We start from the raw sequence: 17,090 nt of genomic DNA on the forward strand, positions 1-17,090 counted from the left end.
CGAGATCCCCGCGACTTTGGTCTGCCATTAAAATGACAGATCACTCACCCGCTGGAGCAAATGGGATTTCCTTTCGATGTAGCCAGCAGTTGCCCTCCGCCTTGCCACTTCTCAGGCTTCCCCACACTTTCACTGATCCCTCCAAGATTTGTGTGCCCCTCGGGTGGGCCTCCAGACGTGCAGATTGGGGATGAGAGAACGGAGCACAATCTCCTCTACCCACACTACCATGGCGCCACAACCGGAAGCCCTCCCAAGTAAGAATTTATTAAAGAAGGCATGTTGGCACATCTGGGAAAACCTGAATCTGAAACTTCCAGGTTTTCCCTTCCCCAGGTGAAAATCAATGATCCATCCCCTGCACCCATCAGTCCATCACATGGTCCAATCAAATGTCATTGAAACAGAAACCACTTCTTCGTTCAATCCCCTCCAGGTGCAGGATGACACGGCCTTGACTTATCATAAGAATGTTGTTTAGTCTAAATTACTACTCACTAAGAATTCCCCCCTCCCAAATTCCCAAGCACTAACTGTGGCAGCCTCGAAGCATCTACAAAACTTTTATGGCTAATAAAATATAGCTTCCATGGCTAACATTTTGTGCTCTGCAATGATAATAAAGAAAAACAGTTAAGGAACTAAAGATCATTATTTGTATTAACACTTTACTTAGTTGTTTACTAATAATTTTATAGAACCTATATATTTAATGTATACCTTTATTGTATTAGTTTTATTAGTGTTGGATGGGTACACAGGATATTGTTATGGTGGAGTATTTGGAGTTACCATATTTGATTAATTTTGTAGTTGCTGATATGTAGTTTACACCTGCTTCTCTTTCTTGATCCTGGTTGTGTTTTCTATTTTTTTTATTCTTCATTTTGTTGTTTGATGTTGCTGGTCATTGACCAAATAAATAAATAAATTTCATATGATAACTATAAATTAGTTAAAAGAAACAAAAGTAGCTAGAACATACTATTTTAAATTGATGTAGAATTGAAAGGGCAAGCACTTACAGAACATGTGCTGATGTCTTGCCTCTACCCACAAACCACATTATTGAAATTCAGTAGCATCAAGACTATCTTTGGCAACCCATAGAAGTACGAACTAACCAGATGCACAACGTATGCTACTGAATGTAAATTTTTTATTAATTTATGGTAGTGTTGCGTATGATTCCGGGAAATTGGTCTGAATAAAGCATAGGTAAACATGCTGTATTTCCAAAGCTTAGCATCCCTCAGCGTTTGATATACAGGTAGTCCACAACTTACAACCACAATTGAGCCCCAAATTTATGTTGCTAAATGAAAAGTTTGATAAGTGAATTTTGCCCCATTTTATGACTTTTTTGCCACAGTTGTTAAGTGAATTTAAATGTTTTAAAAATGTCAGATATGCAGATGTAAAAATGATTCTTTGGCCATTTGCTATTGTAGAAAAGGTGTATTTTTTGTGTGTTCTTGTGACAATATGCAATCACATTCCAAAACAATATGAAAAGTGTAGAGAGAAATCATGTTTCAATACTGGGGAAATATCGTCTAAGGCAGAAAGGGGAAAGGAAGGAGGAGTGAGAAGATAGGGCCTTTAAGACTGCCTCTAAACACATCTTTATTAGACGGTAGTGGAGCTGTTCCTTCAGCACTATGTTACAATCCCAAAGCTGGTTCTTCGGTCTGCCTTATACTGGTATATTTAAGTATAAACGTTGTTCACTCCTTCAGTGAAACTGCCATTTATTCAAGTCACTAAGAATTGAATCTACTTTACCCTTTTACTCATTGGCTGCTAAAAACCTGTCTGCCTAATTTTGCATAATATCCATCTAAACCAGAAAGCAATTACCTTGATTTCTGGTAATAATTCACACGTTTGTGTATTATTAAATCAGAAAAAGAGCATTCATCAGATACTGACATTGCACATAAGAAGATCAGATCCACATACATCATGGATCAGAAGTTTTGCTCATTCCTCGCATTAAAAAAAAACAAACCACTTCAAGCAATCTTGGCGTGCTTCTGTCACACCACTTTTGCTTTTTGTATCTATGAAAGCAGACTTTATTAATGACTAGAAATCTCAAGCCACAATAATGTAATATAAGCCATTTGGCCTATGGATACAATTTGAATTTTGAGAATGCGTCAACCGAATAACAGGGTTAAAAGTGGCTCAGAAGTGAGAGACCCTATACTATTCTGGACACCTGGCTGTCCAATCTCTCCTTAAAAATCTCCAGTGATCGAGCTCTACCAACTTCTGGAGGCAAGCCATCCTTCTGATTAATTGTTCTCACTGTCAGAAAGTTTCACCTTAATTCTAAGTTGGATCTCTCCTTGATACGTTTCCATCTGTTACTTCTTGTCATGCGCTCAGGTGACCAACAATTGGATGCAGATTCCAGCTGTGGTTTTATCAAAGCAGTGTAAAGTGGTCCTAACACTTCACATGACATTGGGACTATCCCTCTGTTGATGTATCCTAAGACAGCTTTGGCTTTTTAGCAGCTACTTCACACAATTGGTTCATACTCAAGTGGTTGTCCACTAGGACACTTGGATTCCTCTCACAGTTACTGCTGTTGAGCCATGTACCAGCCATGTACCACCTGTGCATTTGGGAGGGGGGGAGTGTTTTGGCTTACTTTTCTCACTACTGAAATACATTTTGTTGAATGGGGCTCAGTATCACCCTCTCCCAAAGCTCCCATAAACTCAACCCCATGTCTCTGTGGGCGAGAATTATATCCAATCTACAGTACCTGACCCTCTAATTCCCTTCTCTACCTTTTCCGTGATAAAATTGTCTGCTAGATTTGTCACAAGCAATTCAGTGGATTCAATAGCTGCATCCGTCAGATTGGCTGATGAACTACCATATATATTTCCCTCTGTTTTCCTATGCTATAAGAATCTTTTTTCAGGGAAAGGTCAAAGGACTGGTTAGGAATGGCCACATTAAATCCTCTCACCAAGGTGTGGAGGAAAATTCACATGCCAGTTGCCTGGTGTCAAACCAAAGCGGATAACAAATTACATATCCTAAGGAATAGGCTCTCTTTAGCCAATCTCAGCTCTTAGAGACCACCTAGACATATCAATGATGTCCGTGATGGATTTTTGGCAATAGTCTGGAAGCGGTTTGCCTTGGCCTTCTTGGGAAAATTCGAGGAAGGCGAGCACTTCCGGATCCAGTTTGCAACCCCGATGTCTCGCATTCCGGCACTAAATACGTCCGAGTCCGTCCCTGAGTTTCCTGGAGATCAGCCGGGTATGACAACGCCAGAATTAAATAGTTTGAAAACGGGGGTTAGGACTGGGGGAAAGCCCACTCGTGATCTCCCCTGGATGAAGTCAGAGCTGCCAACCATATCGAGGAAAGGGCAGATCGGTTGTTCTTGGGGCTTCACCTCTCATTGGAAACGTTTAAGAGTAAACGCTCAAGGCGTTTTTGTTTTTTTGTGGCAGAAATTATAAAACACGGAAAACCGTATTAAAGAAGCTGTATATAAAACGATCCGTACCCGCACGCGGGGCCCCGAGCGCCAATCCTACGGCCAGGTCTGCCGGTCGTTTCACCCATCCCCTCGCGCTTCGAGGACGAAACGCGGGATTCCCGTTTTGGCGGACCTGGCCAGGGAGATACCCGCCTCGTCCCCTGGCTGCGATTCTCCGAGGGTCCCAAGCCAAGCCCCCGTCGCGGCGCCCCTTTTGGCCCGACGAGGATCCCGACGCGACGTGGTGCCCAGGTGGGCTAACCGGCCTCCCTTCGTCGTCTCGGGGAACCTCCAGCCGCTGGGGCGGGTTCGATCCGGCGGGCGAGTGCGGGATGCCTGCCGCAATCCGAGCGCGTCGGTTACCGGCTCCTCGGTTGGGGCGGGGTGAGGGCGGAGCAGCTGCTCTTGAAGGCAAGTCTCGAGAGGAAGGAGAGGCGGCCGAGTTGCGGCATCCCTGGGTGAGTAAAGCCGGTTCGAGCCCTGGCAAAGGCAGTGACGGAAGCCGGGGCTTCTCCCGTTGAGGGCTCGGGGTCCAGACTCAGGAGCCAGGCTGGGAGGTGCAAGGGCAGAGGGCGGTTCCCAGCTGAGAAAGGTTAGTGTAAGCTATTTGCCGGGCCGGACTTTTCTTGGGGGGAGGGGGGGAAAGAGTGAATGAGAGAGAAAGAGAGAGAGAGAGAGAAGAGGCTCCTCCGAAATGGGTTGCCAGGTAGCTGGCTCGGAAGGTTTCCCTTGAATGCTTCGCCGGGCCGTATGAGGTAAGAACGGGGCCTTCCGCCTTTCCTTTGTTAGAATGTGCCGAAAAACATGAAAAAAAACACATGCTTTTACAATAAGGAATGAAAATACATTGAATTCAATGAACTCTCATGCAGTGCTTTAAAAATCAAGGTAGCCTATTGGACAAACGTAGCTCGGGACAAGACAAACAGCATAATTAACATCTAATTTGCGGATCAGGACAGATTAGTATGTATTCTGAGGAGAGAGATAAGCCCTCTAAACTGGAATATAAGAACACCAAGAAACATAGTTGCTGATTCCCCCTTATAACATGAAGTGCTGGTGCGCCTTCATGGTGAGTCCAGAGGAAAAATAGGCATTTCCACTGTTCACCCTTTACTCTGTGTAGTGGATTGGACTATGTAGTTATCATGAATTTCCATGTTTAGAAATGCTGAAGGAAGAATTGAAAAGACAGTTGTTAAGACCAGTCTTGCTGACTAGTTAATTGCTAAGCAAGCTCCTAATAAACTCAGGTATTATCTACCATAATGAATGACATCATTCTTCCCCAACCCAAAATTGACAATCGGTTGATAGAAGCAGCGTAAGTTTCCTTTCCTGCTTTTACTCAAACTTGTTTACTGTATTTGATCTTCCAGCAAACTGTTCCTTACTGATCCAGATGGATGTCATATCTATTAAAAGCTGATCCATAGTGAGGATTATCTGATTCTACTCTAATAGGCAAGTGGGGGAGGGTAAGAACTGAAAGTATAGTTATTATTGTGCTAAGTGAAACTAGAAAACCAGGCAACAAGACAGAAAAAAAGGCTATGTTTACAGAAAGCCTAGGGAACTACAGTATATTCTGTCTTTTTCTTGGTTTGCACTGGTCAATGAATTAATGAAATTATATGTTATCATGACAGTATCAGTACATGCCAGCCAATTGGTGAGATATGGTATGCAGGTTTGTAAGGTAATCTCTAGGATAGACAAGTTAGCTTGCACATAATGGGAGCATGCCTGGTTATTGGTTGCACTTGTGGCTCACTGCCTGGTACTATGGCCTTAACATTAGCAAGGAATGCAGTATGTTGCATGGACACAACTGAAGATGGTCACCTTTTGTACTCCAACTTACTAAAAAGCATTACATGAAAGCCTCATTGGACAATACCATGATTGACAGACTGGTTTTGATTGAATAGACAGCTGTTTTGGAAATCAATAAAATATGCTAACCAAAGAGCCTCTAAGCAGGATGAGTAGAATAAGAGTGAATATAGGAATGAAACTAAAATAGGGAATTTTGGAGGAGGAATTTCAGGGATTTGAATGTGAATAATAATATCTCAAACAGAATTGAAATTGATGGTATAAATGCCAGTTTTTAAGACTAATAAAATGTAAACCATACACTTCAAGAATGTTTAAAAAAAACAAAGCTGCAGGTAAATAGAGACTTTTAAGAAATAAATATTATAATTGCTTATGGAATGGCAGTGCAATTTCTTTACCATATATGCAAACAGATTAAATAAGACTTTAAAATTTGGGCAATTGGGAGATATAAAATTGGGAAATATAAATTGCAAATTGTAAAATAAGGGGTTTTACAAAAAGGACTTCCAAGAGACCACAGAGCTATATGGAGAAATATTGATTATGTTAAAAGATATGCGTGAATTTTGGAAAGGCAATAAGGAGACAAGAGGATCATTTAAAGATATAGAAATAAATGTAGAAGCCACCCAACAATTGGGGGGGAAAGAAGAACAAGGAAAAAGACTCAAGAAATAGGTGAGAAGTTAGAAAAGGCAGTGAAAGGGGAAAAGCAAAAAGAGACACAAAAAGTTAAAAATAAAGAGGAGAAAGGATTAATAAGTAGAAGACATAACTCCATAAAAGTTTATAACGGAATAGAGGGGAAAGGAAAAATCTCTTTAAGAAATTTTTTTTAAAAAGTTGTGTTCATGGGAATTCAAATACAACAGAAGAAAGAGATAAAAGGTACTCAGAAGGGGAAGATTGTTAGGTACAAAAAACACACACACAAAAGAAATATAAGATTCCAAGAGAGAGAGAGAGAGATAAAAGGTTGATTTAAAAAATCAATAAATGATGGAATTTCAAAAAGATCAAGAGATGATGAATAATGAGAAAATATTTCAATAAAATGGGAACATATATACAAGGGAAAATAGTAGTATGTATACTAATAGAAAATATAATTTATTTTCGATTGTGCGCTTATGCACGCCCCTTACAGACCACTTAGGAATGGGGTGAGGTCAACAGAGGTTAGTTTGAGGGTAAAGGAGTGGGGGTTTGAGCACGTGACAACAGAATAAGGTAGTAAATTCTGGACATTGACCATTCTGTTGCTGAAATCATACTTCCTGCAATCAAGTTTGGAGTGGTTTACATTTAGCTTATATCTGTTGTGCACTCTAGTGTTGTTGTTAAAGCTGAAATATTCATTAACTGGCAAGACGTTGTAACATATGATTTTATGTACTATGCTTAAGTCTAATCTTAGTCGGTGTAGTTCAAGGTTGTCTAACCCAAGAATCTCAAGTCTGATGCTGTGGGGTATTCTGTTGTGAACAGAGGAATGTAGTACTCTTCTGGTAAAATACTTCTGGACTCACTCAATTGTATTTATGTCAGATATACTGTGAGCTTTGGACTTTTTCCCTTCAACTGAAAAGAACAAACTTCTGAAAACTAGGCGTTTAAAAAGAAATCCTTTATTGAAAGGGGTTTTATCTCAACACTAGGCAAAGCAGAATCTAAGATACCCCCAGGCATACAGTCGTAGATAAATACTGCTCATGAGGGAGGAGACAAATATGGAGCAGAAGCTCAACACTTTGTAGAACATGATTTCTATGTAGACGAAGGTTTCAAATCCGTAGCCACCCCAGCGGAGGCCATAGACCTCTTGAAGAGTACACAGCAAATGCTAGGGACAGCCAACCTCAAGCTACATAAGATAGCGTCCAGTAGTGAAGAAGTTCTAAAGGCCTTGGAGGCTTTTAGTGCAGCTTGGCTCCGAGTAAATGGACGGATATCATTTGTTAGGAAGCTAGGTTTCATCTGGGTGCCTGGCTGGGGTGTGTTTGAGCTGGAGGTATCAGGGGGGATCTGTTTGTGCCCAGGTGTTTGCCTGGCTAGTGGTGTGGAGATTTTTTTGTTTGGAAGCCTGTACTCAGAAACAAAAAATCTCCACACCACTAGTCAGGCAAACACCTGGGCACAAACAGATCCCCCCTGATACCTCCAGCTCAAACACACCCCAACCAGGCACCCAGATGAAACCTAGCTTCCTAACAAATGATAGCCGTCCGTTTACTCAGAGCCAAGCTACACTAAAAGCCTCCAATACAGGAATACAGTGTTGCCAGCCAATCAAGACACAAAAAAGCCACAAAACAGACATAAGATATTAGAAACACCAATCAATCAGAACACAGCAAACTCCAATACCAATAAACACAGACCAAGGCTCCCAACCAATCAGGATGAAGAAAAAACCATTCTGGCACAGCAGTAGGCTAGCCCCAAATTTAAAACTGAAACCACTGTAAAAGTCTGACTCACAGACAAACACTATACAGAAGCCTGATGATGGCAGATGAGATTCTGCCGAAATGTTGCTACAACTTTAAAAGCACAACTACAATGACGTGGGAAAATATCTGAACAAAGCATATATACATCTGAACAAAGCATATATATATCTGAACAAAGCATATCTGAACAATAACATATATATATATGCACACACGCGCACGCACACACACACACACATATATATATATATATATATATATATATATATATATATATATATACGCATATATATATATGCACACACACACACACATCTATATACATTTATACTTTGTAAATCTTTATATTCATTTCTATCTTAGAAATTTTATTGTAACATAAACTTCCTTTAATTTCTGTTTTGTATTTTTTTGACTTCCTTTCATATCCCTCCAATTATAAAATTTTTCCATATTTCATAGAATTCTGAAGTGTCCCATTCCTTCAGTTCAGGGGTGGGATTCTATCAGTTCGCACCTATTTGCTAGAACCGGTTGTTAACATTCTAAGCAGTTCGCAGAACTGGTTGCTAGAAGAAATTACTGGCCTAATCCTGTAAGGAAGGCAGGAAGGAAACATTCTGGTGTTGCTTACATAAGCTGCCTCTCCATTAACCCTTATTGTAATAATGTATTCTTGGCAGGACTAGACTTCCTGTCTCAGGAATGTCTCTGGAGTTTTTTTCCCCTCCTTTGTTGGTACTTTGCTTGTGTGGAGTGACCATTCAAAGTTACAATGGCACTGAAAAAAGTGACTTATGACCATTTTTCACACTTATGGCTGTTGTAGCATCCCCACAGTCATGAGAGGCCAGGCGAGGAGATGCGTGGCTTGATGTGAGTGATACTGAGCCACACCCAGCCACACCCAGCCAATAACATGTCCACCCAGTCACATGTCCACCAAGACACGCCCACCAACTAAGCCATGCCCACAGAACCGGTTGTTAAAAAATTTGACTCCCATCCCTGCTTCAGTTCCAACATTAAGGTATCTAGCTCAGCTCAGTGCTATAAGTAGTCAATTTTGCCATTTCAGCCAACGCCATCAACTTCTGCAACCATTCATCCATAGTAGGAATCAAAGTGTCCTTCCATTTTTGTGCATACAATAGTCTTGCTACTGTCAATATAGATAATAACAGTTCCAATTTTTTTCTCCAGTTCTTTTCCATTAGGCCCAAAAGGAAACTTTCTGGTTTCATTTTTATCTCCATTTCCAAAATTTTCTGTATTAAAATATGAATCATACTGCAAAATGTTTTTGCTTTATCACATGTCCATCATAGATGATAAAAACTCCCTTCTTTATTTTTACACTTCCAACATTCATTTGACACACCTTTATACAGCTTAGATAACTTATCTGGTGTTAAATACCAATGATACACCAACTTATAGAAATTATGTAATAGATTATAATTTAATGTAAATTTTAAACCCTTCTTCCACATATTTTCCCATTGTTCAAGCACCACATTGTATCCAAAATTCCTTGAATTTTCCAAATTCAGTTTCAATAACATTTTATAGATCTTAGCAATGGTATGTTCATCATTGCCACATAATGAAATTCCCAATTTTTAACAAAGTCAAATCCATAATACTTTTTATCCAGTTTAAATCTTTCTTTCAGTCATTGATAAGTAAACCAATGGCAAATATAATCATCTGATTCAAGTTCTTCCCTTGGCTTTAGTATTGAGTCACCTGAGTTGAGAGATAAAATTTTACCGTATGTCAACCATATGGTAAAATTTACCATAGTCTGGCTTTGCCACTATTTCTTTTCTAAAAAGAGCTTCCTATGGTGACACCCAAAGGGGCAGATTTGTAGAGAGCCTTGTTTTATATTTATTCCAAACACTTAGTATGGCATATCTAACAGAATGATTATTAAAATCAACATTAATTTTACTTTTATCATACCATAAGTAGTCGTGCCATCCAAGCCTTAATTCATTGCCTCTTATTCTGGAGACTCACCCATTCTTTTGCGCAGGTCAAGCAGCATGCATCAAAATACAATTTCATATGGTAGACCCAAACCCTCTCTTTCCTTAATATCCCTTAACATCTTGCAGTCTAATTCTTGGTGTAACCCTTGCCATATGAACTTAGAAATATCCTTCTGCCATAGTTAAATGGATTATCAGTGGTAAGTATTGCTAACGCCTGAAATAAAAAAAGCATATTTGGTAAAAATATTCATTTTGATTACAGAGATTCTACCCAATAGTGATAAATACAATTTATCCCATCTTTGTAAATCCTGTTTAATATCCCTCCAAAGGGACATGGTTGTTTTGAAACATTTTAATATTTGTATTTGTCGATGTAACTGTAAGTATTTCACCTTTTTCTCAACCCTAAAATCTGACTTGTTGATTTTATCACTATCCTGAGAAAGCATATTCTTGATCAGCATTGTTTTCTGTTTATTTACAATATTGTATGTAGCAAGATAGTGTCACTCCATCCAAAATTCTCACCGTTGATGCATATGTTTTTAAAAAAACTCCTTTGGAATGATCTCCTTCCAACATATGAATGGTTAGCCATTAACAACTTCTGGGACTTCTTTAAAAGCCTCAGTATTTCTGGTGATTTACAACTGAAGGATACTATTTGTTCAAAGGAAAGAGAAGGGAGAACAGAAGGGCTATATTAAAAAGTAAGCCTTCCTGATCAGAAAGCGAAAAATTTGGCAATGGTACAGAGAAAAATTGATGAAAATAAGGAAAGAACAAACAAACAAACATATTGTTGGTGTCTATTCTCACTTACCCAACCAAGGCAAAAATATAGACAGTAATAGAATAACAGAATGGGATCTTGGAGGTCTTCTAGTCCAACCCTATTCTCAAGCAGGAGACCCTAGACTATTTCAAGCCAACGGCTTCCAAACAATACTTTCAGGCAATACATTCCAAAAGCAAATTGCAGATTCTTTTTAGTAATCATGAACGTATAGTGGTAGCTGATTTTAATTAATCTGATTGTGTATTGTGAGAAAGACCGTGCAAAGTATCCTCCCTTCAGGAAGTTTGTGACTTGCCTTGCTTATAACATTTTTTTCTCAAATGATAGTAGAAGCTTATAAGGTTCAGCTAGCCTTGAGTTGTTACTAGTATCAGTGAGGAAGATTTAACTGAGAAAATAAAAGAAACAGGAACAGTGGGAGAAAGTGACCGTGTAATCCTTTTGTTTTTAAGGAAAACTAAAGCTGAGCATAATATATATCTTGGACTTTTAATAGACTCAGAGCAAATAAGATCCCATGGCAGAAAATTATGAAGGGAGAATAAGCTAAAGTTCAGAGGCTAAATGGAAATATCTAAACAAGGAGATAATAAAAGCTTATTTGCAAACAATTCTAATGAGAAAAAAATGCAGGATCATAGAAGGAGGCAATACTGAAAGCTAATTTAAGAATTGAAAATAAAAAAAAATCTGAGAAATGGAAGGGGCAGAAAGATCATAAAAGTAGAGTGCAAATATATAATTTGAAACAAAGTTCATGTCAGGAAATTGAAACTCAAATGAAAGACTAAGGACAGTTTCTTTTCATAATTGTATTCATAATAAAAGGAAAACAATCACAATACAACATATTTAGTGAAGATGGCAAAATAGTAAGAAGTAACAGAAAAGTCATGTTCTATTTAGATTCATTTTCTAACAACATAAATGTGTTCTAATATTGAGTTTGAGAGAAACCTTTGCCATTCAATTAACCTAGAATTACTAGAAAATTAGCTGTCTGACCAAGTTCTTAGGTATTATCACTGATGAAGCACCTGATGACCAGGGGAGAACAAGCATCTCTATTTCTAAAAAGGTGAATGTGATTTCCAGGAAACTGCAGACCACTCTATCTATGTGGAAGTGTCTAGAACAGAATATAAAATTGTTTTGCAAGAACCTTGAAAACATGCAATACCATGAGCGTGGATTTGTCAAAAAACTTATTTCATTTTTTATCAAGTTGTCTCTCTTTACAGATTATGGAAATGCTGTGAATATTGTCTGAATATTGACTTCAGTAAAGCGTTTGACAAAGTACTCCATAAAATGTGCAGACATCTCAGGAATATGGTGGGTTGCATTCTTTGGATTCCTGAGCCTTCACCCCAAAGTAGAGGCCCTCTACTTTTCCCCAAAGAAACCATCTCTGGTAACTCAAGTGAATTCCTCAGGTAGGTGGCAACCTCCTCCCTGCTTTTCTTCCTTTTTTGTAGCTTAACCAAGAGCATTTATGGTCATGCATATAACAGAATAACAGTTGGAAGGAACATTAGAGGTTTTCTAGTTCAGGGGGTCACCAACCTTTTGGACCTCAGGAACCACCAAACTCATAATTTTAAATCCCGGGGACGACCGGGTATTTTCCCACGTCATTGTAGTTGTGCATTTAAAGTTGTAGCCACATTTCGGCAGAATCTCATCTGCCATCATCAGGCTTCTGTATAGTGTTCATCTGTGAGTCAGGCTTTTACAGTGGTTTCAGATTTAAATTTGGGGCAGCCTGTTGCTGTGCCAGAATGGTTTTTTCTTCACCCTGATTGGTTGGGAGTCTTGGTCTGTGTTTATTGGTCTTGGAGTTTGCTGTGTTCTGCTTGATTGGTGTTTCTAATATCTCCTGTCTGTTTTTTGGCTCTTTTTGTATCTTGATTGGCTGGCAACATTGTGTTACTTTATGGGAGGCCTTTAGTGCAGCTTGGCTCCGGGTAAATGGACGGCTATCATTAGGAAGCTAGGTTTCATCTGGGTGCCTGGTTGGGGTGTGTTTAAGCTGGAGGTATCAGGGGGTGTCTGTTTGTGCCCAGGTGTTTGCCTGGCTTGTGGTGTGGAGATTTTTTTTGTTTGTGAGTGCAGGCTTCCAAATGATTGACAGTCTGGTGGAATCATCTCTTCTATTCATGCTTTCTGGTCTTTTTTCAATCTCTATTGAGTAGCTCTGTTACATCTATCAGAAAGGCAAGGTGCCATTTCCATTCTTCACCTTTGAGTTCTAGTACTTTTTTGTTTTTTGAAAGCAGAAAAGCAGAAAACTGTGGAAGTAAGTCATAAAAACATTTCAAAACTCTCCCTTGACTCAGCCAATGGACTTCTGTGTGGTACAAAATATCTCCATAGTCAACATTTAGCTCAGATAGAAATTCCTGAAACTGTCTGTGGTTTAGTGCAGTGTTTTCCAACCAGTGGGCCACGGCCCACTGGTGGTCCATGAGAAAATTTTGATGGGCTGCAGAGAAATGCCCCCCCAACGCAATTAATCCAGGTTGTGCAGGAACACAAGGCGTGGATGACTTTCCTACCTTTCTGTAGTTGACTAGGTTGTGCCAGTTTGATGAAAGGTGGATGTCTCAGCATTCTTCTCTCTGAGATCCGCTGCTTTTTGCACCTTTATGTCTTAATGTAGCTGCTTAGTGATTTCTGCTGCCTTTGCCTGTCAGTCACATGGATGTGTTTACCTGATGTTTTCCCACATAACCACGGCATGTGACACAGTTAAGAATTTCACAGACTATGCCATCCTTGAAGAATAAACCAAAAAGTAGAGGAAAAATAAAGTGGATGAAAATGAAATGAATGCAGTAGTGTAAAGCATGTGACAAGGCATTCAGCACCCCTTCTCCTTTAGGATATCATTCTCACAAATGATTTGTTTATTTTGCTAGATGTTTACCATCTTTATTACTTTGTAAGGAAATCAAGAAGTTATCTAATATTCCTCCCTCCTCTTAGTTTCCCCACAATCACAATTTAAGAAGTGGTTTGGGCTGGGAGAGAGTGACTGGTCACTCAGCCATTTTTTTCAAGCCTAAAATGGGACAAACTCCATTTTAGTCTCTTGGTTTCTAGGCCAGCACCTTAACCACTATTTTGTTTTAAAAGGAGGAAGGAATGTCAAAATAACTTGTAAGAATTTCATGCAAAAACAGGGTTGGAGGAAACTAACTTGTAAAGCTGAAAACATCACAGATAACATTTCAGAATAATCTCCCATAGAACAATGCAAAAAACAAGAGAGGTTGTAGCAAATTACAATCTGAAACGGACCTGTTAGTAGGAAAGGAGACTGAAACGAGCAGTAATGCTTTACAAGATGCATCAAACCTGAAGTCAAAATATTTGTTATTTATTTGCACAAGGCGAGCATTCTTTTACTTGAAAACTACTCACTCCGGCGAGGTGAGTGGCTGGGTGTGACAAGAAATGGCTGGGAGGTGGGGATGAGCATGGCGAGCAATGACCAGGCGTGGTGAGGAGCAATGGTGGGATTCAAAGTTTTTTTTACAATAGTTCTGTGGGCACGGCTTGATAGGTGTGGCTTGGTGGGCATGGCTATGTGGTCATGTGACTGGGTGGGCATGGCCAATTTAGCTGTCCATTTTGCCAATTCTCCTTGAGAGAAACTGTTAATGCTTCACTGTGAAAACTCAGTTACAAGCAATATTCCCCCTTTTTAATCCTTCCTTTCAAAAAGCATATACATAGAGGCCAAAACTTAATTGTACTTAGCCAACATATGCTGATTATGAGTACGATGGTATGACAATTAGGTTGATATATAGTTGTTCCTGAAATGATTCAGAGCATTGATCAATGGTTCCTCATTAACTTGGAAACAAGTATCAGTCATATTCCCCTACATTTCAATCCTGTAATATAAACAATGCCCTTGTTACCTAGGCAGAGGCAATACTTATCAGATTTGGAAATGGCCCAAAATCGTGTGGGATACTTTAGCTTCTCTAAAGTATAATATGTTGTAAAATCAAATAATATGTTGGAAAATGGTAGCAAGATCAACTTTAACAAAGATAAATTTTTCAGTCAGGAAACCAAATTTATTGGTAGGTGAATTCTGGTTGGGTAATAACACCTGCAAAATGATCTAGGAACTGCAGTTTATTACAAACCGAATAAGAGCCAGTAGTGTTGTATGGTTGCAAAAAATGAAGTGAAATGAACTGTTAGACTACAACAGAAGTCTAATTTCTAATCACAGGAAGTAATTATACCATTTTATTCTGTTATGGACAGATTACACCTAATTGTATTGTTCGGATATACCTGCAAGAATATCCAAGAGAAAATCAAGCCCTGCTTTCTCTAGTTCCAGAGCATTGGCTATAAAATAATAGACTTAAATAACAGGAAGGCAGATTGTAACAGAATGCTGGGAGTTGGATCTTAGTATTAAAAGTCGTATGGAAATGGTTATCCAGAGAGTGAACAAATGTATTCATTGGATATATTCAAATAGAAGCTACACAGATGTCTGTCTAGGGTTTTTTAATTTGGATTCCTACATTAGCCATGGGTTGAGCTTGATGGTGTAAACAATCTCTTCCGTTTCAATATTTCTATAATTTTGGGCTATTAGTAAGAAAAAAATAAGATAAAAGGAGGGGGGTCCCCCAATAAAATCCGGTGTTGAAATGAATATCAAATATCATATTTTCTGCTCTTGTTTCTAGTATGATATGGGGTATGACCTGCTTCCTTTGGTTTGGTGTGTCTTATACCAAAATGTTTATGAGATTTGTTCTTTCTTTGTCTGTTTCAGGACCATGTAATGCTGCTACTTTTCTTAGATTTACCAACTTGACATTTGAAAAGTAGCTTCTGTTCCTGATTCTTTTCCCTTTTTGCTTCAACTCATTCTTCCAAAATGGCCCAGAATGGAGCAGTTATGGGCCATCCTAACCATGCTATGTCACGCCAACACTATGTTCAAGCAGTGGAGAAGACACCACCTCCTTCCAAGAATGTGATACCTGTTTCTTTTAATCCGAATCACAATCTCTCACCCAATGCTGGCAAGATTCATTTCCTCCACAAGGGACTGACTTCTGAACCCCTGCGATCTCAGCTTGGCATATATAACAGTACTGGCTCCCTAATCCAGAAGATAATAAAGATGAATAACTTTGAAAGTAGCGACTGTCCCATCTCAGGAAGAGTAACAGCTCCATGTACTCCATTGAGAAGTTCCTCATGTCCCTCAGGCAATCAAGTCCCCCTGGTAGTCCCAGTCACTGGTGGTCAAAGTTCTGTGGTGACTTTTCGCTTTATTGAGAAGGCTAATGTGAAAACTTTAAATGGCTTCCCATTGATAGAATCCAGAAAAGAAAATGGTTTGAGCAGAAGTTTGGAATCTGAAGAGGATTTTCACTTTGAGTCCAATAAGCAAAGAAGCCAAAAGACAAATGTTCAGACACAGTATTCCTTACAGCACAAAGTCACAGATTCCCCGAATCCTGTAATTTTGGATAATAGAATGAGCTTCAACGTACAGACAGGCACATCCTCTTCGGCTTTTACAGATGAACAGGACTCAGTGGTTCTCAGTAGTAAGCAGGAACATCTTGGGTTTAAACCAAAACCAGAGATATCTGCTTCAGATCCTCTGCTTGCTGGAAACAGATTTCTTTTAAATGCACAGCCCTCTTTGAGTTGGGGTAATGGAACCCCACTTTCTCCTGGTGCCAGTTGCTCTCCCAGTTCCCTCATTGGTGAGATGAGCCATCTGTCTAATGATCTTTTGTGCCATCGAAGACACCCACAGAGCAAGGAACCACAATACCAGGTACTTAGTAAGACCAAATATTTTCTTGCCAAAACGTTATGTAAAGCTGGACGATGGACATTTCACATCTAGGGATCCTCCTAAATGAGAGTCTTTGTCTTTTTTACAGGGAAGCTTGTGGGGATATTCACATGAAAGCTCGGCCCATGCCCAGCGTGTTGCCAAGGCCAAATGGGAATTTTTCTATGGCTCAATGGAATCTCCTAAGACAGGTAACCCACTTGCTTCCTTTGGTTTGGTGTGACTTGTAACTGCATTATGACAAACATTTCTTTATGATTCATCACCCTGCAATGATATTCTGAGCTTCTGTTTGCTATAGATAAATGTAAGTATTGCAGAATTCCTCATATGTTGAAAATGCAAAATAGAAAACACTTTTTTATATAACATGCTAGCAATAAAGAACAGTCACTCTTTTGCTGAATACTAACCTGAAATTCATAGCAAAAATCCCCCCAAAATCAAATGCATGGGTAAAAAAATAAGGTATTTAGCTATACTAAAACTTTTTGAAAAGAGTCTTCATTCAGTTCTTGGTTGCAGTTGCAGTTGAATAGTAATACTTACTTTTTTACTTGAGATCCAGAGATGAAGCTTCTATTGAATGTGTTCAAGCTCCATGTTGAGTAAA

The 17,090-nt window shown here is 39.2% G+C and overlaps 1 protein-coding gene across 1 annotated transcript in view; it reads left to right on the forward strand.

Annotated features, from left to right (window-relative positions):
* The first annotated feature begins 3,982 nt into the window (after positions 1–3,982).
* Positions 3,983–17,090, forward strand: part of LOC113445404 (PH and SEC7 domain-containing protein 1-like) — a 97,385-nt gene continuing 84,277 nt past the window's right edge. The window contains exons 1-4 of the mRNA XM_087932132.1: positions 3,983–4,106; positions 11,859–12,053; positions 15,434–16,456; positions 16,566–16,668. Coding sequence (XP_087788258.1) covers positions 15,539–16,456; positions 16,566–16,668 — 1,021 coding nt within the window. The 5' untranslated portion in view covers positions 3,983–4,106; positions 11,859–12,053; positions 15,434–15,538. The remainder of the gene's footprint in view (positions 4,107–11,858; positions 12,054–15,433; positions 16,457–16,565; positions 16,669–17,090) is intronic.

Source organism: Pseudonaja textilis, chromosome 4 (genome assembly GCF_049901715.1).
Source record: "Pseudonaja textilis isolate UNSWEBS1 chromosome 4, rPseTex1.2, whole genome shotgun sequence".
Taxonomy (NCBI): domain Eukaryota; kingdom Metazoa; phylum Chordata; class Lepidosauria; order Squamata; family Elapidae; genus Pseudonaja; species Pseudonaja textilis.